Source organism: Hypanus sabinus, chromosome 32 (genome assembly GCF_030144855.1).
Source record: "Hypanus sabinus isolate sHypSab1 chromosome 32, sHypSab1.hap1, whole genome shotgun sequence".
In the NCBI taxonomy this organism is placed as follows: Eukaryota; Metazoa; Chordata; class Chondrichthyes; order Myliobatiformes; family Dasyatidae; genus Hypanus; species Hypanus sabinus.
In genome coordinates, this window is record NC_082737.1 from 4,873,794 (window position 1) to 4,897,851 (window position 24,058).

General features: G+C 42.2%; 1 protein-coding gene across 7 annotated transcripts in view; it reads right to left on the bottom strand.

Annotated features, from left to right (window-relative positions):
- Positions 1 to 24,058, bottom strand: part of LOC132384415 (gastrula zinc finger protein XlCGF57.1-like) — a 67,999-nt gene that overhangs the window by 16,925 nt on the left and 27,016 nt on the right. For 4 of the 7 annotated variants that reach the window (XM_059955547.1, XM_059955545.1, XM_059955550.1 and 1 more), the window contains exon 3: positions 3,024 to 7,752. In XM_059955547.1, the coding sequence (XP_059811530.1) occupies positions 5,593 to 7,440 (1,848 nt within the window). In that variant the 5' untranslated portion in view covers positions 7,441 to 7,752 and the 3' untranslated portion in view covers positions 3,024 to 5,592. Of the gene's footprint in view, positions 1 to 3,023; positions 7,753 to 12,019; positions 12,076 to 13,003; positions 13,053 to 24,058 lie in introns of those variants that run through there. The other 3 variants (XM_059955548.1, XM_059955549.1, XR_009508882.1) reach the window with 3 other exon arrangements.

Below are 24,058 nucleotides of genomic sequence, written 5' to 3' on the forward strand. Positions count from 1 at the left end.
TGTCCAGTGCAACTTTTCGTCAAGGAGGCTGAAACACTCGGTAACGTCTCGAATGCATGACATGGAGTAAACTAGTACCACAAACATTCTCTTACATCATCCCAAATGTTAGCGCCAGAAACGTACAAGGGTTGCACCAGACAAACAGAATAAGTATAGAATACATTTAAGATCGAGCAATGTTCAAACACATTGAAAGTCTCAAAGTTATAACGCACCACAACCTAATAAACTTGCTCATAATATACAGCCCGTCAGTGGGATAGTCACAAATCGGCAGCTATGAAACTGACAAGTAAATTACACACTGTAGACCTACAAATCTACTAATGTATCATTAGACTACTGACCACCTCAGAATCAGATCGTGAGAACAATGGCAGCTTCATGTTTCTGGGAGGAACTAGTTCCACATGTTTGTAGCTGCAAGGCTGGAAAGCTCCTGGCCGTCAAAGCACTTTATCCGAGTACAGGTTCTCAGAGTCATTAATAACGTGAACATTCACCCGGCTTTTAATTCAACTTCATTATTGAAATGCAGTGAGGCATCAATGGCTCAAAAACATTGAAATAACAAATTTGACTTGCACCCTCCGTCAAGATAACTCTCAACAAAAGTACTATAAGTAACACAAACAAACCGCGAGAGGAACTTCGCAGGTCAGGTGACATCTATGGGAATGAATAAACTGCCGAAGTGTCGGACCGAGAACCTTCCCCAGGACCGGAAACGAAGTGGTGCAACGCCAGAATAAAAAGTTAACGGAGGAGAAGGATAGCCTGGTGGACGGGAAAAGTAAAGGGATGTAGAGGAAGGAATCTGATTGGACTGGAGAAAGGGAAGCTGGAGAGGACGAGGAGGTGAGAGGCAGGTGAGAAGATGTAAAAGGCCAGATTGGGGAATAGAATAAAAGGGGAAGGGTGATCATTCTCTCTACTGGAAGGAGCATCGCTACTCATGCCATAAAGATGGAGGCTACCCATACAACATAGACTGTAGATTGATGCTCCTCCACCGTGGGGGTGGTCTCATTATGGAAGAAGAGGATGCTGCGAGACAGGAATAGAAATCAGAGTTAATAATTTTTGCCTGGGGGAAGATCTGTTTTTGGCGCATGGAGCTGAGCTGCTCGACGAAATGGTCCCCAATTAACGATGGGTCTCGCCAATGTAGCGAAGGCTGCCTCGGGAACATTGGACACACAGACTACCGAAGTGGGTTTGTACGTAAATTGTTGCCTCACCTGAGAGGGTTGTTTGGGGACAGAGACAGGTGCTGAGGTGGATGGGCAGGTGTAGCGCTGTGGCCTCTTGCAGGGATAAGCGCCGGGAGGGAGATGAATAGTAAGGGACGGAAGGGAAATGGAATAACGGAGGAAGTGATCCCTGTGGAAAGCGGGGAGTAGTTGTGTGGCGGTGATCGGGAGGTAAAGGTAAGTTTGTTTCTACGATCTCTTTGGAAGAGACTGAAGTTGCAAATTCTGATTTGTGGGTGCGGAACGTCATTGGGTCGTAGGTAATAGCAAGAGGAACTCCATCGTTGTTGAGGTGGTGGAAGACATGGTGAGCACAGATGGGCTGATCCCACTTGTAAAGCAATGCCTCCAGAAAAGATATCACTACCACTCGTCCCCATCTCTCCGCTTTCTGCAGGGATCGCTCCCTCCATGTTCTCCTGTTTCATTCAGCCCTCCGCACCTACCTCCCTCACAGCGCTCATCCCTGCAAGCACCCGAAGTGCTTCACCCGCACATTCATCTCCTCCTTCACCATTAGTCCTGGCTCCACACAGTTCCTTCCAGGTAAGGGAACAGTTCACCTGAGAATCTGCTGTGGTGGTCTGTTGAGTGTGGAGTTCCTGGTGCGGCCTTCTATACATTGGTGAGACCCGGGATAAAGTAGATCTCATTTCGTCGAGCACCATCACTGCAGCGTGAAAAGCGGAGCTTCCCGGCGTCCAAACATTTTAATTCTGATTCCCATTCACGATCCGACATTTTCAGTCCATTGCTTCCTCTTGTGCCACGGTGAGGCTAGCCTCAAGATGGAGAAGTGACAAAATATTTTCCGTCTAGGTAGCCTCCAACCTAGTGTCATGAATGACAATCAAAAAAATATCCACCCCCCCACTCTTTTCTTCTGTTCACCACTCTGGGATCGTGCCTATCACTTCCTAACTGCTTCTGTTTTTCCTGTCCTCCACTGTCCTCTCTTATCAGATTCCTTCCGCTCCAGCCCTTCGCCTTTCGCCGGGCTTCATCTATCACCTTTCCTCTCCTCACGTCATTATATTCCGGCGTCTTCCCCCTTTGCAGACCTGAAAAATCTCTCCACCCGAAATGTCAACCGTTTATCCATTTCTATAAATGCTGCCCGCCCTGCTGACTTCATCCAGCGTTTTGTGTGTGTGTGTGTGTAGCATCTGCTGAATTAGTTATGTTTAAAATGTATATTTTGAACATTTGAAATGGATGGAGATGCTCGGACGGATGAATCATTCAGAAATAATTCACGCTGTACATGTTTTCAGAGATTCCGTTGTCGGAGAAAACGTGAAGAGAAGAAAATCATCTGTAATCATAATTTCAGCAGGAATAAAATTCACCACAAAAATAAGCAAAACAGTATCGCGTCTGATTTTCTGCTCCTAACAGGAATGGATTTTATACGAACGAGAAGCACTCTGGAATAACACGTCACCTCACAACGGTGGTGCACCTCAAAATAACACAGAGACTGTCACAATCAATTCAGACCAGTCAGCTTCGAGAATGTTAATAAAATATCAGTAAATGTACAGTCAATTATAATCACTGTCTCAAAAGGCAGGGTCATCAGATCCGAATGCAAACAGATGGAGCAAACACGAGGACATCTGCAGATGCTGGAAATTCAAACAACACACACCAGTGGAAATGCTAGTGGAACACACCAGGCCGGGCAGCATCTATGGAGAGAAGCACTGCCGACGTTTCGAGCTGAGACCCTTCGTCAGGACTAACGTTAGTCCTTCGTTTGTCCTGATGAAGGGTCTCGGCCCGAAACGTCGACAATGATTCTCTCTTTAGATGCTGCGTGACCTGCTGTGTCCCACTAGCATTTTATTTGTGTTGTGCAAACAGATGGAGACAAGATCAAAGGCCTCCAGTACCACGGGCCGATACAGCGTCTGTGGTTATGGAACATTTTAGTCGGGCTTTGGCCAGGACAGTAATAAAACATCACCAAACTGGTAACAAAAATGTGTTATATTGAATTGCCAACACATTTAAATCTTTTTCATTCAACCCCGTGCCGCTGAGAACTTGGATTAGATTCCCACATGGTGGATTGTTCTCTCCCCACCACTGTCGAGAGTAGCGCTGCACTCAATGTGGATGGGCCGTTCAGAAAGTAAATCATTTCAGGAGTGATACCTGGAATACGAGGGAATGTTTTTCACAATTAGAAATTTCTGCCAATTTTCCAATTGGAGTGTAGGGAAATATTTTGTAACGGTAACAGTAAATTATGGGCAAATCAACATGAATCTCGCATGTAGAGGTTCTTATTCGAGGGGAAAAAACGCGAACTCTCTCCACTTCTCATCTCTCTGTGAGGATTGGTATGTGAGTCTTCGTCTTACCCTTCCTGAAATTCATAATCAGCTCTTATGGCTTACTGACGTTGAGTGCTAGGTTTTACAGCGACGCCACTCCACTAGTTGGCATATCTCACTCCTGTACGCCCTCTCATCACCACCTGAGATTCTAACAATGTTGTATTGTCAGAAAATTTGTAAATGTTATTTGAGTTATGCCTAGCCACACAGTCATGTGTGTATGGAGAATAGAGCAGAGGGCTAAACACACATCCTTGAGGTGTGCCAGTGTTTACCGTCAGCGAGGAGGAGATATTATCACTAGTCCACACAGATTGTGGTCTTCCGGTTAGGAAGATGGCACAGCTTCAGGATAGAGGGGAGTCCATTCAAACGAGTGATGCAGAGAAATTTCTTTAGCCAGAGGGTGGTAAATTGATGGAATCTGTTGCCTCACACAGCTGCAGGGGCCACGTCATTGGGTGTATTTAAGGCAGAGATGATAGGTTCTTGATTTGACATGGCATCAAAGATTACCGGGAAATGGTTGGGAAATGGAGTTGAGGAGGAGACAAATAAAGATTAGCCATAATTGAATGGCTGAGCAGACTCGATTGGACAGAGGAATCCTGCTGTTATTCCCTTGGTTTATCTGAGCAGACAAGGTGTTGACAAAGAAACATCGAGTGTCCGACTGAGCGTTAGGGACCACTACCCAGAAACCAAGGGAATTACAGGAAAAGGTGGTTAACACAAACAAATCAACAATACATAAAATACAAACAAGGTAGTAAGTGCAGAAAATGCCAAGAGAAACCAGACACAATCCAAGACATTCCAGGATCCTGCAGCAGTTGAACTCAATCTTGGCAAATATCATTCAACAAAATCATGCTTTAAAATACAAACTGATGAATGACCTCCATCACTTCATAAAGACACCATCAATTCAAGCCTGATCCAGTTTTAGAGTCAAAATCTTACAAATTATACAATAATCAATACATTATTTCAGACAGGACAATCCATAATAACCATCAGGATATAATATTGCAGGATAAACAAGCAGGAACAACTTCCTTGATAGATAACACACATCCCAACACACACATCTTCCTCGACCAGTGGAGCACCTCACAACAGGCATCATTTGTGTCATCAGTCAGACAATATAATTATTCCCTTTGTTAATCAGCTTCCTAATGTTGCTACTCTGTCATTCGTTGCCACGCCCCGCGGCTGATTCCCCTCTCCTCATCACATATTCTTACCTTGACCATCCTCCAGAGCCCTAAACTCTGCCCTGTGCAGGCCTGCCTCTAGTTTCTAACCCTGCTCAGTTGAACATCCAACTAATGGTTTCCCATTCTGCTTTCAGTCTTTAGAGTACAGTGGTGTTTTCTAACAACCCTGTAGAAGCAGGGAAAATGAACCATAATGTGGAACTGAGTCGTGAATAAGGAGATTAACTACCAAAGTCATTCTTCCTCAGCCCAGAATTTGAGGGGTGAAGAACATCTCAGACAGAACTACAGTCAGCTCATCTTCTTCACTTTGCAGAAAATTCAAGGGAAACCTGTTCACCCACAGAGTGGTGACTTTGGTACCCATGACCACAGGGAGAGCAAGAGGGGAACAACAGGGGAGGATTTAAAAGGACTGTCGTGGAATAGAATCACTGGCCGTGTCCAGCTGGCCTGAGTTGACTCTCTACTGTACACTAGTTGTATTATAAATTCACTAGGTATCAGAGACAGAATTTAAAATAGAACTGATTTACTTGTCTTAGATCCAGAATATTAAACTCCAGTCCCATTAAAGGTGAATATGCAGCAGAAGAAACTCCTCCCATGCCCATTAACCAGAGTGCAGATCTGGATGAGAAATACAGTTTTAAACTTCTTGAAACCGTCTCTGAATTCAGTTGTGTCGTAAGGTTACACAAGTGACTGAATCCCTTCCACAGTCACAGCATGTGAACAACATCTCTGCTGTGAACTCGCTGGTGTCTCTTAGGCCAAATAGCTGGTTGAATCCCTTCTCTCAGTGTGAGCAGTGAATGGCCTCTTCTCAATGTGGACTGACTGGTGTGCCAGTAGGTCAGATGACCGAGTGAATCCCTTCTCGCAGTCTGAACAGTTGAATGGCCTCTCTCCAGTGTGAACTCGCAGATGTAGCTTCAGGTGAGATGACTGAGTGAATCCTTTCCCACAGTCTGAGCAGGTGAATGGTTTCTCTCCAGTATGAACTAACTGGTGTACTTGTAGGCTAGATAACTGTGTGAATCCCTTCCCACACAAAGAACAGGTGAAAGGCCTCTCCCCAGTGTGAACTCTCTGATGGACCTTTAGTTGAAATGACCGAGTGAATCCCTTCCCACAGTCTGAGCAGGTGAACGGCCATACTCCAGCGTGAACTGACTGGTGTCTCTGGAAGGTGGATGAGTGAGTGAATCCTTTCCCACAGTCTGGGCAGTTGAATAGCCATTTCCCCGTATGGGCTGACTGGTGTGTCTGTAGACTGGAGAACTGAGTGAATCCCTTCCCACAATCTGAGCAGGTAAATGGCCTCTCCCCAGTGTGAACTGACTGGTGTGTCAGTAGGTGAGATGACAAAGTGAATCCTTTCCCACAGACTGAGCAAGAGAATGGCCTCTCCCTAGTGTGTACATGCTGATGCACCTTCAGTTGAGAAGACTGAGCGAATCCCTTCCCACAGTCCGAGCAGGTGAATGGCTTTACCCCAGAGTGAACTGACTGATGTGCTTGTAGGCTAGCTAACTGTGTGAATCCCTTCCCACAGTCTGAGCAGGTGAACGGCCTCTCCCCAGTGTGAACTCTCCGATGTACCTTCAGTTGAAATCTCCGAGTGAATCCCTTCCCACAGTCTGAGCAGCTGAACGGCCACTCCCCTGTGTGAACTGACTGGTGTCTCTGTAAGGTGGATGAGTGAGTGAATCTTTTCCCACAGTCTGAGCAGGTGAATGGCTTCTTTCCAGTATGGGCTGCCTGATGTGTCTGTAAGCTGGATAACTGAGTGAATGTCTTTCCACAGTCTGTGCAGATGAATGGCCTCTCCCCAGTGTGAACTGACTGGTGTCTCAGTAGGTGAGATGATGAAGTGAATCCCTTCCCACAGTCTGAGCAGGTAAACGGCCTCTCCCTGGTGTGAACTGACTGGTGAGCCAGAAGGTTGGATGATTGAGAGAACCCCTTCCCACATTCTGAGCAGGTGAACGGCCACACTCCAGTGTGAACTGATTGGTGCGTCTTTAGGCCAGATGACCGAGTAAACCCCTTCCCACAGTCTGAGCAGGTGAAAGGCCACTCCCCAGTGTGAACTGACCGGTGTGCCTGTAGGTGGGAAGACTGAGTAAATCCCTTCCCACAGACTGAGCAGGTGAAAGGCTTCTCTTCAGTGTGAACTCGCTGATGTACCTTCAGTTGACAGGACCGAGTGAATCCCTTCCCGCAGTCTGAGCAGGTAAACAGCCTCTCCCCAGTGTGAACTCGTCGATGTATCTTCAGTTGAGATGACAGAATGAATCCCTTCCCACAGTCTGAGCAGGTGAATGGCTTCTCCCCAGTGTGAACTCGCTGATGTACCTTCAGTTGAGATGACAGAATAAATCCCTTCCCACAGTCAGAGCAGGTGAATGGCCTCTGCCCAGTGTGAACTGACCGATGTGCCTGCAGGTTGGATGACCGAGCAAATCCCTTCCCACATTCTGAGCAGGTGTACGGCCTCTCCCCAGTGTGAACTGACTGGTGTGCCAGTAGGTTCGATGAGCGAGTGAATCCCTTCCCACAATCTGAGCAGGTGAACGGCCGCTCCCCAGTGTGAACTTGCTGGTGAGCCATCAGGTCAGAAATGAATCTTTCCCCACAAACTCAGCAGGTGGCCGGCATCTCCTCAGTGTGAACTGACTGGTGTGTCCATAGGTGGGATGACCAACTGAAGAATTTCTGACATACAGAACAGGGGAGTGGCCTTGCTCCAGTGTGGAATTGCTGATGGACTTTCAGTTGAGATGACCGAGTGAATCCATTCCCACTGTCTGTGCAGGAAGGATGACTGGGTGAATCCCTTGCTCCACTGCTTATTGGAGATGAACGGCAAAACTGGTGTGTTGCGTTTAAGGTTCTGTTAGACAAATTTTAGTCCTTTTTGACCTAAGAAAAGATTTATAAAATACATCAATGTGTGAAGGACAACAATTCAGATGAGATCACTTTAGTCACCAAGATGTGATCTGGCACCACACTGTTACAGTGAGTTGCGACCCAAGTGATCATCATGTACTGGGCACATTGCTGGAAGCTCATTCTACACCCTCACAACCCTCTGAGTGAAGATGCTTCCCCTCATGTTCCCCTTAACATTTCACCTTTCACCCCTAACCCATGACCTCTGGTTGTAGTCCCACCCAATCTCAGTAGAAAAAGAGTGCTTGCATTTACCTTATCTATACCCCTCATAATTTTGGTATACCTCCATCCAATCTCCCCTCAAACTTCTACAGAAGATTTACAGAGGAGATTTACAAGGGTGTTGCCTGGAGTGGGGAGCATGTCTTATGGGAATAGGTTGAATGAACTCAATCTTTTCTCCTTGGAGCGACGGAGAATGAGAATTGACCTGATAGAGGTGCATAAAATGATGAGAGGATTGATCGTGTGGACAGTCAGAGGCTTTTTTTCCTAGGGCTGAAATGGTTTCCACAAAAGGACACAGGTTGCTGGGGAGTAGGTACAGTCAGGGGTAAGATTTTACTCAGAGTCATGAGTACAATAGGGTCTTTTAAGAGACTTTTCCATAGGTACACGGAGCTTAGAAAAATAGAGGGCTATGGGTAAGCCTAGTAATTGCTAAAATAGGGACATGTTCGGCACGACTTTGTGGGCCGAAGGGCCTGTATTGGGCTATAGGTTTTCTATGTTTCTATGCAACTGAAAACCAAATTGTCAGATGAGCTCAGGGCCTGGAATTATGATATTATAGTCATTAGTGAGTCTTGGTAGCACCCAACAGTCTGAGGCATTTAGAGGAGCAAAATATCCAGGGCCACAATATCTCTGAAAGCCAACGCTGCACCAGTTACCTTTCAGCTTTTACTTGGCAGGCACATACAAGCTCTATACCCTCAAAATTTCACTTCTGAAGAACTCCCACTCACCAAGTACTCATTTGTCTGAAAACAGCCTGTCCCAAACCAGACTTGTCAGATCCTCTCTGATACCATCAAAATTGACCTTTCTCCAATTTAGAATCTCAACCTGTGGTCCAGACTTCTCTTTTTCCATATTTACTTTGAATCTCATGGCATTATGATCACTAATTTCTGTCACCAGCCCTGGATCATTTCCTAACAGCTTATTACACACTTATACATTAGGAATTCTACGTTCTGATTAAGGGCACATTTGACAAACTCTACCCCATCTAGTCCTTTTACAATATGGAAGTCCCAGTCAATATATAGAAAATTAAAATCACTTAATATATCAACATTTGTTTCTTAACATGGTCTGCGATCTCGAGAGAAAAATTTGTTCCTCTAAATGCTTCAGACTGTTTGGTGCAACCAATTCCCATTAATGGCTACAATATCATAATTCCATGTCCTGAGGTCTGAACAACATCTGTGTTGTGTCAAGAAAACAACCTCTCCTTCATTGTCACAAAAAACAAAGGGGCTGATTGTGGACTCCAGGAGGAATGCAGACTGTCTAAGTCTTAGTTATGACAGTGGTTCTGGGGTTAAGAGGGTGAACAGCTTTAAGTTCCTCGGCATACACATCACCGAAGATCTCATGTGGTCTGTACACACCGGCTGTGTGGTGAAAAAGGGCACAATAGTGCCTCTTTCATGTCAGACCATTGAAAAGTTTGAAATGGGAGACCTAAATCCTAAGAACTTTCTACAGGGTCACAATTGCAAGTATCCTGACTGGCTGTGTCACTGTCTGGTATGGGGACTGTACATCCCTCAATTGCAGGACTCTGCAAGGAGTGGTGCGATCATCCCAGCCCACCTGTAGATGTGAACTTCCCACTATTCAGGGCTGTCAAGAAGGATCATTGGGGATCCCAGTCAACCCAACCACCAGCTGCTACCATCCGGGAAATGGTACCACAGCATAAGAGCCAGGACCAGCAGGCTCCGGGACAGCTTCTTCCACCAGGCCATCAGATTGATTAATTCATGCTGATACAACTGTATTTCTATGCTATATTGACTGTCCTTTCATACATGCTGTTTATTATAAATTTCAATTAATTACACATTACACATTTAGACAGAGACATAAAGTGAATATTTCTACTCCTCATGTACATGAAGGATATAAGTAATAAAGTCAATTCAGTTCAATTCACCCTCTCCATTATCTGTTCTGTCACTCTGGCTCTCACCCTCCCTGCAACTTTAGTTTAACTCACCCACTGGCACTAGCAAGCCTTATCACTAGGATATTAGTCCCCTTCTAGATCTGTTCCCCTAACTAACAAAACCCCTATCACCCCTTTGGCTTTCCTCTGCCAGGTAATCCCCTCCAACAGTTTCTAAAATGGTCTACCTGTTGTTGTGGGGGATGACCACAAGAGTACTCTGCGAAGGCTATTTAACCTAATTCCCCTTCCTGACTCACTTCCTGCATCCTGCACCTTTGTGAAACTCACCTCTCTTTATGTCATATTTATCTTGCACTCCAGCCCCTGGATGATCCAGAATTCATCCATTTCGAGTTCCAACTCCTTAAAGTGCAGGGTTACAAGCTGCAGCTGGATGTACATCTTGTTGGTGAGGGCATCATAGACACTGGAGATCTCCCCACCTTCACACCAATGTCCCCTCTAATGTGCAATGACCAGTGTGCACATAAATCTTGTACTGCGCAATTTTTTGCCCAGTGACAACAACATGTGCACACGGAATTTTATATAGAGAGGTATTTATTTCAACAGCTTGCAAATCACAGTCAATATGAACTTTGATCTCCTCTGGGTTTCATCGAGTTCATCTGCACTCTCACACAACCTATGTAACAGACCTGTAGTAATAATGAAGGATTTTCTCACAAGTATTTTGCACACCGTATACATTGGTATGCCAAAGTTTGCCACCCCTGGTCAAAATTTCTGTTACTGTGAATAGTTAAGTGGATAGTAGATGAATTGATCTCTAAAAGTCATAAAGTTAAATTTGAACCATTCTTTTCAACATTTTAAGCAAGACCAGTGTACTATTTTGTTCTGTACAATTTTAGAATGAAAAAAATGAAAGGAGCATCATGCAAAAGGAGATTTGAGCTCTCAGGTAATTTTTACCAAGGTCTCAGACCATAGTTAGCTTGTTAGGGCAATGCTTGTTCACAATCTTCGTTAGGAAAGGCAAGGTGATGCAAATTTCAAAACTCTGACTGCTCAAACCTTGTCCCAACAACCAGCAGCCATGGGCTCCTCTAAGCAGCTGCCAAACACTAAAAATTAAAATAAATGATGCCCTCAAAGCAGGAGAAGGCTATATGAAGATAGCAAAGTGTTTTCATGTAGCCATTTCCTCAGTTTGTAATGTAAATAAAAAATGGCAGTTAACAGGAACGGTGGAGGCCAAGTTCATGTCTGAAAAACTGAGAAATCTTTCTGTGAGAACTGCTCGTAGGATTGCTAGAAAGGTAAATCAAAACCCCAGTTTCACTGTAAAAGACCTTCAGGAAGATTGATCAGACTCTGAAGTGGTGGTGCACTGTTCTACTGTGCAGCGACACCTGCACAAATATGACCTTCATGGAAGAGTCATCAGAAGAAAACCTTTCCTGCATCCTCACCACAAATTTCAGCATCAGTAGTTTGCAAAGGAACATCTAAACAAGCCTGATGCATTTTGGAAATGACTCATGTGGACTGATGAAGATAAAATATAACTTTTTGGCCACAATGAGTAAAGGAATGCTTGGAGAAAAAAGGGTGCAGAATTTCATGAAAAAAACACCTCTCCAATTGTTAAATACAGAGGTGAAGCGATCATGCTTTGGGCTTGTGTTCCAGCCAGTGTCATGGGGAACATTTCCCTGGTAGAGGGACGAATGAATTCAATTATATACCAGAAAATTCTGGAAGCAAACATCACCATGTAAAAAAGCTGAAGATGAAAACAGGATGGCTTCTACAACGGGATCATGATCCTAAACACACCTCAAAGTCCACAATAGACTATCTCAAGCAACGCAAGTTGAAGGTTTTGCCATGGCCCTCACAGTCTCCTGATCATCAAAAATCTGTGCATAGACCTCAAAAGAGCAGTGCATGCAAGACGGCCCATTAATCTCACAGAACAAGAAACAAGGAAGAACGGGCGAAAGTCACCCAACTTAGCTGGCTACAGAAAGCATTTAAAAGCTGTGATACTTGCCAAAGGGGTTGTTACTAAGTACTGACCATGCAAGGTGCCCAAATATTTGCTTCGGGCCTTTTCCTTTTCTGTAATTTTTAAACTGTAAATGTAAAAGATGGAAATATAAAAAGTAAATATTGCTTAAAATATTAAAGAATGTGTCATCTTTAACTTTATGTCATTTGGAAATCAGGTCATCATTTACTCCCTTAGCTATTCACAGTAACAGAAATTTTGACCAGGGGTGCCCAAATATTTGCATGTCACTGTGTGTGACTTTCTTGCTAAATGATGCTACGAAAAGTCAGATTTCCAAATATCTCTCCACCTCTTCCAACTTGTAAGTTCTCCAGCAACTTTTGCATCACCACAATACACACAGGTAACACCTGTTTCTGTTTTGTACATAAATGTTTCCCCTGAACCCTCCCCCAACTGATGGCAATGCAAATTACTATGAAGGGAAGGGCAGTAGTCTGTCTCACTGGAGTCTGGCACACGTGTGATGTGAAAGCTACTTGTTGCCCAGTGCAAAAGTGTTTGATACCATTAACTACCTAGAGAGAATGGATCAAAATGTGTTCTCATGGGTAGGAAAGTCCAGAACAAGAGCAGGCAGAACAAGCAACACACACAAAATGCTGGAGGAATTCAGCAGGTCAGGCAATATCTATTGAAAAGAGTACTAATGCTGAGTTTCTCCGGCATTTTGTGTGTGCTGCTTGGATATCCAGCATCTGCAGATTTTCTCTTTTTTGTGATTGGAAATAGAACAAACGTGATTTTCATAACTGGTGATGTAAAAGATTTCGTTCCCTTTCTCCGAGTTCCTAATCCTTGCATTTAGACAGGTAGAGCTCAGCTCTGTCTGTGAGATCTATCTGCTCCCATTCCCTGATTAGCCGGAAGCTCCACAACGCCGGTGCAGGGACCTGGCCTGTCACGCGTTTGTGGGCCCCGGTGTCCAAAGTTTACAGCAATTATCACTCAATTAGAGTCGAAAAAGTCCACCCAGCACCCCTTCTTACCTCTCCGACCTTTCCGAGGCCTTTTGTTTACTGCGCGCATGCGTATTATTCGGAGACAGCCGCAGCCCTGACGCCTGCGCATTTGATCTGTGCTTCAAGCGACAGCGAAATTTTAAACGCAGGGCTTTATGGGTAATCATGCTGCCATTAAAAGTTTCTGCAAGCACCAGTTCCATGTCCATACCTCAGTTTTATTTTGTGTGTAGAAAACTCGGTAGCTTTTTTAATGCAAAGCGGCTCCCATAAACAATACCCTCAATATCAACATGCATTTCGTGTATCTAATGCCAAAGTACAATCCGCTTACAAATGCAGATATGAAGCACATGAGATTCTCCAGATACTGGAAAAAAAAGGGACGAAAACATGAACAATGCTGAAGGAGTTCTGCAGTTCAGGCAGCAACTAAGCAGAGGAGGACACAGTCTAGGCATGCTGAACGGACTCGGCTTAAATGTTGTCCATTTATTCCTCTCCACATTTGCTGCCTGATCTGCTGATTACCTGCAATATTTTGTAGAAATTAACCATTTTGTTTTGCAATTACCAGTTTCCAAATGCTTTTCACCTTTCATGCATAGCCACATCCTGCTGGTCTGGGTCGCCTTCCTCCTCCTGCTAGTAACCTCCAGACCCCATCTCTTTCTGGAGCCCCAAAGCCCTAATTCGTGCTGGCAACTCTTTGGGTGCAGACTCTGCTTCATCGAAGATTCAGTTGCTCGTCTGCTGTCAGACTTTAGAGGTGCATTGCTGCAACCCAGCTGTCTGAGGCACAATCCTTTGAAATGAGTGAAAATTACCGAAACCGTTGAAAAGTGTTGAGAAGAAGGAGCTTAACAACCTTTGTCCAGAGCTCTGAAGAACGTTAAAACCACAGTGTGTTCATCGTCTTATTCAGTCTGGAGAGAAGCATGCAGGAAATTCATGCAGGTGTATAGGATGATGAAATGGATTGGTCGTCTGGATAGCCAGAGGCTTTTTCCCAGAGCTGAAACAGCCAACACGAGGGCACAGGTTTAAGCTGCTTGGAAATAGGTAGAGAGAAGATGTCAGAGCTAAGTTTTTTTAAACAAAGAGTGTGTGTGTGTGTGTGTGTGTGTGTGTGTGTGTGTGTGTGTGTGTGTGTGTGTGTGTGTGTGTGTGTGTGTGTGTGTGTATGTGTGTAGAATGCACTGCCAGCGACGGTGGTAGAGGCGGATACAATTGGGTCTTTTAAGCGCCTTTTAGATGGGTACATGGAGATTAGGAAAATAGGGGGCTATGCAGTAGAGTGATTCTAGGCAGTAAGTTACATGGTCGGCAAAACATTGTGGGCCAAAGGGTCCGTAATGTGCTGTCGTTTTCTATGATTCTATGAAATTTAAGGGAAATCTCCCATCCCACGGTGTGGTGACTAGTTGCAACCTGTCATCTCAGGGAGAGTGAAATGGAAACGGCAGGAATAGATTTTAATATACTGATATGGAACAGAAACATGGGCAGGGACCAGATGGGCCGAGTGGTCTCTCTAGTGTACACTGTGAGTGTGTTAGAGACAGTAAGTACCGGAGACACGGGATTTGATACAGAACTGATTTATCTTTCACAGATCCGCAAAATTTATCATCAATCCAATTTAAGGCTAACATCAGTAGAACGAACTCCTCCAACGCTTAGTGACCAGGGTTCAGTCCTGGGTGCGATGAGCAGCCGCAAGAACTGCAGATTCTGACAGTAATAGACCCTCATGAACCTACAGCTACATTCAGTCACCATGTTGGTTAAACATTTAACACAGAGCCATACATATGAGAATTTAGCACTTTTTTGTTTTTCTGAGCTTCTCATAAAAGTGTACAGTTTATTTAAGCTTTGCTCCAGAATTTTCACAGAATTAAAAGAGTATATTACATTTTTAATTTTTAGTTTTGCGCCACTTATATAATTTAACTATTTAATATGTATATTATTATTTTAAATCACAATTGTTAAAATCTATTGTTACGAATTGTTACTGCTGCCACAGAGACAATGAATTTCATGACTTATGCCGGTGCTATTAAACCTGATTCTGATATTGATATGGGAGACCCACCACCGGTCACCTGATCCCAGTTACTGCAGATCCTAATGCGAGAGTGAAACCTTTTCCATTTATCTGCATTCGTCGGAAATGACAATAGTTCAGTTAAGTTTCCTTATGAGGTTTCAAGCCGAAGCTCTGTCTGTCTAATATTTCCACACTATTAAAATGAAGAATTTGCTTATTTTTATCACGTACTGAGCTACAGCGAAAATCTTGCCTGATGTACCATCCACACATGTCAATACACTGCAACAGTACAATGAGCTGATATACGACAACACAATATCTGTAACAATGCTACATAACTGTAGCAATTATGGCTGCAGAGAAAGTGCAGATAGACATATGGTGCAGAGGTCAGGTCGAGTTACATTGCGAGGTTAAGTCCATTTTATTGGACTGGAGACCATTCATTTGGCTTATAAACGCAGACAGGATACCGTCCTTGAGCCTGGTGGTACACATTTTAAGGCTTTTGTATCTCTTCCCCCAAGGGGGCTGGATTTGAAGCAAGAATGTCCAGGTTGTGAGGATCTTTGAATACATGGCCTGCTTTTCCGAGGCAGGGGAAGTCCATGGAGGGGAGGCTTGTTTCTCTGATGTTCTCTGTTCTCCAAAGTTCTCTACAGTTCCTTGCAGTCATGGGTAGAGCAGTAGCCATACGAAGGTGTGAAGTATCGACAAGAAGTTCAGAGAACTCGCCCTTCACCTTGCCTTGTGTAGCTGAATCATAGACTTCCTGTAAGATCACCACAGGTGGTAAGAGTGGGCTCCTTCGCCTCTGTCCCTACCCTCAGCACACATACCCCTCAGAGTTGTCTCCTGGGCCCCCTCCTTTACTCTCTGTATACCTGTGACTTGTGTCGCCACCCACAGCTCCAATCTGCTAATTAAATTTGCTGACGACACTACACTGACTGGCCTAATCACAAATAATAACGAGACAGCCTACAGAGAAGAAGTCATCACCCCGACACAGTGGTGTTAAGAAAACAACCTCTCCCTCATTGTGACAAAAACAAAGGAGCTGGTTGTGGATTACAGGAGGAATGGAGACAAGGACCAAATTCAACATTTCTATGTCTGTTATTGACACAAAATGTACTGTTACGTACCCGTGACACGTGACAGTAGTGTCCTTGTCCCATGACAGGTCTTGAAGCTATAATGGTCTTGTGATGGTGGAGTGACGTCACTTTCCCGCCAGTAGAGGTCTTGTGACAGGTTTTTTTTTACAGGGTATAAAAGGAGGACCCCTCCCTGTGAGGAGGGGCAGTTCGGGACTGGATTTGCCATGTTGATTTCATGCCACTGCGTGTTTTAATATTATGACGCAGTTTAGTTGAAAGATGGAGTTTTATGGAGCCTAAGGTTTAAAAGGTCATTGCCAGCAGTTTCTTTATACTACTGCTAGTTCAGAAGCAGTGGAGAGTGAAGATCGGAGTTCGGGAGTTAAAAGATCGAGGAAAGTCGATTTCGACGGTGAAGCAGGTTCGACCTTGTTTGATCCTCATTCCGAAGGAATTCGTTGACTGTCCCCGTGTTCATCCCTGTGAATAGCAGAAAGGACTGGGAGCAGTTTTGTAAAGGAAAGGTCAGTGCCTTTAAGCCGTTTCATTTTCCATCTTCGTATATTCTTCGTGGGAAAAGTTCGATTTGGAACTGCGGCGACTTTTGAACTTTTGCAATACTACTTTGAAGAATTGTTTTTGCAGCTTCGCTTTACAAACTGTTTAAGCTTCATTGCTTTAAGAACTATTTAAGCTGCCGCACAGCAGCTGATTTCCGGTTACGTTAGTGATTTGTTTACATTTGGGGGTTTGTTTAATAAATGTTTTATTTGTTATAAAAACCCCTGCCTAACTCATATATTTATTGTTGCTGAATCCGTAACGTAAATATGGAGAAGAATCATTTTTTAGTTTAAATGCTTGTTAAATTTTGAATCGGTGTTTTGGAAAAGGGGAATACTCGATTCTTTTGTTTGATTGGTTTGTGAGTGGTATTCGGCAACAACGAATATTGATGAGTTTCTGGCTTCGCCAGGCGCGGAGTTGTTAGCGAAGGCGAGAAATACTGAGATGTCTGAGATAGCTAGTAGATTGCAACTTAAAGGTATTTTGAAGTTGCATTAAAAGGCTCTAATACAGAGAAAAATCGCGTCACATTATGTGGATTCGGGTGATTTTGATGAATCGATTTTAGAGTCGTTTCCAATAGGTAATATAGAGTTGCAGTTGCAAATCGAACAAATAAAGTTGGAACAAAGTATAGCAGAATTGGAGCGTTATAGGTTAGAAGCTGATCAGAAAAAAAAGGGAATTTGAATATGCGATGACGGAATTAAGGTCTGGTAATCAGTCTTCTGGTTCTAGAAAACCGTTTGTTGCTAGTCAAGAAATTAAATTGGTCCCACAATTTAGTGAAACAGAAGTGGAATGATATTTCCAACATTTTGAAACGATTGCTCAGGTTTCAGAGTGGTCAAAGATAAATGGTCAGTGTTGTTACAAAGTGTAATTAAAGGCAAAGCACAACAAGTTTATACAGCTTTAACTGCTGCGCAAGCACTTGATTATGATATTGTGAAAAAGCACATTTTAAAAGCATACGAATTGGTCCCAGAAGCGTATGGAGAAAGATTCAGAAATTTGAAGAAGTCCGTGGAAAAAACTTATGTGGAATTTGCCCATGATAAATAGACAATAGACAATAGACAATAGACAATAGGTGCAGAAGTAGACCATTCTGAGATCATGGCTGATCATTCACTATCAATACCCAGTCCCTGCCTTGTCCCCATATCCCTTGATTCCACTATCCATCAGATATCTATCTAGCTCCTCCTTGAAAGCATCCAGAGAATTGGCCTCCACCGTCTTCCGAGGCAGTGCATTCCAAACCTCCACAACTCTCTGGGAGAATAAGTTTTTCCTCAACTCTGTTTTAAATAACTGACCTCTTATTCTCAATCCATGCCCTCTGGTACTGGACTCTCCCAACATCTGGAACATATTTCCTGCCTCAATCCTATCAAATCCTTTAATTATCTTAAACGTTTCAATCAGATCCCATCTCAATCTTCTCAATTCCAGTGTGTACAAGCCCAATCTCTCCAATCTCTCTGCGTAAGACAGCTGTGTGTTTTGAGAGATGGGTTTCTTCTAAAAATGTAAATGGGGACTATGATACATTGAAAGAGCTGATTTTAATGGAGGAATTTCAAAGAAGCATCCCTGTTGAAGTAAGGACTTATTTAAATGAGAGGGATACTGATACATTGCAGGACTCAGCTAGATTAGCTGATGAGTATGTTTTAATCCATAAGAATAAATTTCCTCAGGGCAGAATTTTTAAGAGGAAAAATAACACAGAGACTCACGGTAAATCAGAAATGAAATCAGAAGTTAATGAGAAAGGTAAGGAGGAAGGAAAACCTGTGAAGGAAAGACAGTTTGGTCTTATTTGTAACTATTGTAAGAAACCTGGCCATGTAATAGCTAAGTGTTTCAGATTGAAAAAGAAAGAGAAGGAAGCAGTTCCAGATGCTTGTGTGAAACATACTGAAGAACCTGTAAAATTATAGGGTTCGATAAACACCAATGAGGCTTTGTTAGAGTCTGACCAAGTTAAAAAGGGATATGATCATTTTGTAACTGAAGGGTTTGTATCTTTGAAAGAAGGATCTACTTTGGTGCCAATAAAAATCCTTCGGGATACTGGAGCTTCTCAATCACTGATGTTAGACAGTGTATTGAAGTTTAATGAAGAGTCTGATACTGGTGAGGTAAATTACGTAAGAGGTGTTGGGAGTGATTTTATGCCTGTACATTTACATAAAGTAAATTTAAAATCAGGGTTTGTTACAGGATTTGTTAAAGTGGGATAACAGCCTAGCTTACCTGTGAAGGATATTTATTTATTGTTAGGTAATGACTTGGCAGGTGAACAAGATTCTTCCTGTGTTGTGACTAGAGTTGTGGCTAAAAAGATTGATGGGCAGAATGAGGTTGTTACTCATGACTGTTCAACTCAGGTTTCGAGTTTTGAGGATGTGTCAGAGACTTTCTTACCTTCGTTGTTTGAACAAAATTCTTGGAGTAAGTCTGACTATGAAGATTTATCTCTGACTCGGAAGGAGATGACAGCAGAGCAGAATAAAGATCCTGAGATTATAAAATTAAGAGTACAAGCTCTACTAGATAGTGAAATTGTGAAATTGCCAGTAGGATATTACTTGGAAAAAGGAGTGCTGATGAGGAAGTGGAGATCGCCTACAATTCCTGCAAGTGAGGAATGGAATATTGTTTACCAGGTAGTTGTCCCTAAAGTTTATCGAAATGAGATTTTGACTTTAGCTCATAGTGTGCCTTTAGGTGGACATCAAGGGGTAAGGAAAGCTGTGGACAAGATTTTAAAACATTTTTACTGGCCTGGTCTAAGAAAAGGTGTGGCGATGTTTTGTAAAACGTGCCCTACTTGTCAAATTGTGGGTAAACCAAATCAAGTTACACCAGTGGCTCCATTTCCACCTATTTCAGCATTTAGCGAACAGTTTTCTGAAGTTATTATGGATTGTGTTGGTCCATTACCAAAGACAAAAACTGGTTATCAGTACTTGTTGACTATCATGTGTACTTCGTCTAGGTTTCCAGAGGCAGTACCACTTAGGAATACAACAGCTAAAACTGTGACAAAGGCTCTTATAAAATTCATTACTTATTTTGGATTACCTAAGGAGATACAAACTGATCAAGGCAGTAATTTTATGTCTGGATTGTTTCAACAGATAGTTTATAAATTGGGAGCTAAGCAAATCACTTCGTCTGCATACCATCCAGAATCGCAAGGTGCCTTGGAGAGGTTTCATTCTACCCTCAAGAATATGATTAGGACGTATTGTGTGGAAAATGAAAGTGATTGGGATGAGGGTATAAACTTACTTTTATTTGCAGTAAGGGAATCGGTACAAGAATCTTTAGGTTTCAGTACATTTGAACATGTATTTGGGCATAGAGTTAGAGGACCTTTAGCTTTATTAAAAGAACAGTGGATTAGTAAGGAAATACACACTAATTTGTTGGACTATGTTTTGAAATTTAAGGACAGGTTACATAAAGCTTGTAGCTTAGCCAAGGAAAATTTAAATTTGGCTCAGGAGAGAATGAAAATTTGGTATGATAAAGAAGCTAGGATGAGGATGTTTAAGCCTGGAGGTAAAATGTTAGTTCTTTTTCCAGTGCAAACGAATCCTTTGCAAGCTAGATTTCATGACCCTTATGAAATTGTGTCTAAAATCAATGATGTGGATTACGTGATAAAAACTCCAGATCGTAGAAAGTCAACACAACTTTGCCGTATAAATATCATAAAGCCATATTTTGAGAAACAATCTGATACTGTGACTGTTGTGGTTAATGATAATGAGTTTGATTTAACTAGGAACATGATAGATGATTCATCTAACTTTCTTTCTAAATCCAACATTGTTTCTGTTAGGTTACCGAATTCAACCATTCCGGAAAATATTGATGAGAAACTAGAGCCAGAGCAGAAACAACAGATGAAGAAATTAATTTTTAAATATAAGGATTTGTTTTCAGTTGTTCCGAGAAGGACTACTATAGCTTCACATGATGTAGATGTTGGAGATGCCAAACCTATTAAACAGCATCCATATAGGATGTACATGGAAAAATGTGAACTTGCTGAGAAAGAAATTAATTATATGTTAGAGAATAATATCATTAGACATTCTAACTCGAATTGGAGTTCGCCATGTGTTATGGTGCCAAAGCCAGATGGTAGTATTAGGTTTTGTACGGACTATAGGACGGTGAATGCTGTAACGAAATCAGATGCATATCCAATTCCTGGAGTAGATGATTGTGTAGAAAAAGTTGGAAAAGCAAAGTTCCTTACAAAGATCGATTTATTGAAAGGGTATTGGTGTGTTCCATTATCGGGCAGAGGTAGAGAGATTTCTGCATTTGTAACTCCATCTGGGCTATATGAATATAATGTTCTTCCATTTGGGTTGAGGAATGCCCCAGGTACTTTCCAGAGGATGATTGTGATTCAGGGATTGACAGATACTGATGCTTATATTGATGATTTAGTTACAGGAAATCATACTTGGGAAACACACATTATTACGGTGGAGAAATTGTTTGAAAGGCTTTCAAAAGCTAACTTAACTATTAATTTAGCTAAGAGTGAATTTGGACATGCCACTGTGACTTAACTTGGTTATGTTGTGGGTCAAGGTAAGGTAGCTCCTGTTCAGGCAAAAGTTCGGGCAATTTTAGAGATTACCACTCCAACGGGGAAAAAAACTCTCAGAAGATTCTTGGGAATGGTAGGATATTATCGAAAATTTTGTAAGAATTTTGCTAATGTTGCCCTTCCATTAACTAACCTTTTGCAGAAGAATGTGAAGTTTGTGTGGACAGTGCCTTGTCAAGAAGCAGTTGAAAAATTGAAAACAATGATACGTCAACAACCTGTGCTCAAAGCACCTGATTTTGAAAAACCATTTTCATTAGTTGTAAATGCTAGTGATGAGGCTGCAGGAGCAGTATTAATGCAAAGGAATGAGGGTGATGAGGTTGATCATCCAGTAGCTTACTTTTCTAAGAAATTTAATAAGCATCGAAGAAACTATTCGACAATAGAGAAGGAATTGTTATCTCTTGTTTTAGCTTTAGAATATTTTGAGGTATATGCTGTTACAACTCAAAAAGTACTTATTGTTTACACTGATCATAATCCGTTAGTTTTTCTGAGTAAGATGAAAAACAAAACCAGAAAGTTATTAAATTGGAGTTTGATGTTACAAGAGTACAATATTGTGATAACTCATATTAAAGGTAAAGATAATGTGGTTGCTGATTGTCTATCTCTATGTTGAATGTACATTGTAATTTTTTTAATGGAGTGTTTTTTTTCAATTGTAGCACTCCTACTGTATTGTGAGTTGTAATATGTTATATGATGATACTGTATTGTATACAGTGTATGTTATAAAATTTATACATTTGTTTTTCTTGTAAATAATTGTTAAAATTTTTGTTCTGGACAGACAATTTTTTTTGCAGTGAGGTGTCACGTAACCGTGACACGTGACAGTAGTGTACTTGTCACGTGACAGGTGTTGAAGCTATACTGGACTTGAGGTAATGGTCTTGTGATGGTGGAGTGACGGCAGTTTCCCGCCAGCAGAGGTCATGTGACAGGTTTTTTTTTAACAGGGTATAAATGGAGGACCCCTCCCTGTATGGAGGGGCAGTTCGTGGCTCGATTTCCCATGTTGACCACGCCACTGCGTGATTTAATGTTATGACGCAGTTTACTTGAAAGATGGAGTTTTATCTAATGCCTAAGGTTTAAAAGGTCATTGCCAGCCGTTTCTTTATACCACTGCTAGTTGAGAATCAGTGGAGAGTGAAGATCGGAGTTCGGGAGTTAAAAGATCGAGGAAAGTCGATTTCGACGGTGAAAACAGGTTCGACCTTGTTTGATCCTCATTCCGAAGGAATTCGTTGACTGTCCCCGTGTTCATCCCTGTGAATAGCAGAAAGGACTGGGAGCAGTTTTGTAAAGGAAAAGTCAGTGCCTTTAAGCCATTTCATTTTCCATCTTCGTATATTCTTCGTGGGAAAAGTTCGATTTGGAACTGCGGCGACAAGACGTGAAAGAGAATTTAAATCATCTTCAAAAGTCTCTCCCTTAAATGGACTGTAAGCATTTTGAACTTTTGCAATACTACTTTGAAGAATTGTTTTTGCAACATCGCTTTACAACTGTTTAAGCTTCATTGCTTTAAGAACTGTTTCAGCTGTCGCACAGCAGCTGATTTCCGGTTATGTTAGTGATTTGTTTACTTTTGGGAGTTTGTTTTTCAGTGTTTAATAAATCTTTTTTTTGTTATAAAAACCCCTGCCTAACTCATATATTTATTGTTGCTGAATCCGTAACAGTAAATTTTAATATTGATAAAATGTTGTATTTTATATATTGTTAATGACATAATACATATTTATAGATTACTGACAGAGAATCGTATAATTTAAGTCCTGTATGTTATTTGAATGTACTTGTCTGTGTTGCTGCTTCAAGTCAGTATTTCTCTGCACCTGTACTTTCCCGTACTTGTGCACTTAGCAATAAATTCATCAGGACCTGAGAAATCTGGATAGACAGGGTCTGATTAGGAATAGTCAGCATGGATTTGTGCGTGGAAGGTCATGTTTGACAAATCTTATTGAATTTTTTGAAGAGGATACGAGGAAAGTTGACGAGGGTAATAAAGCAGTGGATGTTGTTTATATGGACTTCAGTAAGGCCTTTGACAAGGTTCTGCACGGAAGGCCAGTTAGTAAGATTCAATCGTTAGGTGTTAATTTTGAAGTAGTAAAATTTATTCAACAGTGGCTGGATGGGAGGTGCCAGAGAGTAGCGGTGATAACTGTTTGTCAGGTTGGAGGCTCGTGACTCGTGGTGTGCCTCAGGAATCTGTACAGAGTCCAATGTTGTTTGCCATATACATTAATGATCTGGATGGTGGGGTAGTAAATTGGATTAGTAAGTATGCAGATGATACTAAGGTAGGTGGCGTTGTGGATAATGAAGTAGGTTTTCAAAGTTTGCAGAAAGATTTAGGCCAGTTCGAAGAATCTCAGTGATGGCAAATGGGGTTTAATGCTGATAAGTGTGAGGTGCTACATTTTGGTAGGAATAATCGAAATAGGACATATATTGTAAATGGTGGGGCATTGAAGAATGCAGTAGAACAGAGTGACCTAGGAAAAATGGTGCATAGTTCCCTGAAGGTGGAATCTCATGTGGATAGGGTGGTGAAGAAAACTTCTGTTATGTTGGACTTAATAAATCAGAGCATTGAGTATAGGAGTTGCGATGTAATGTTAAAATTGTACAAGGCAGTGGTAAGGCCGAATTTGGAATATTGTGTACAGTTCTGGTCACCGAAT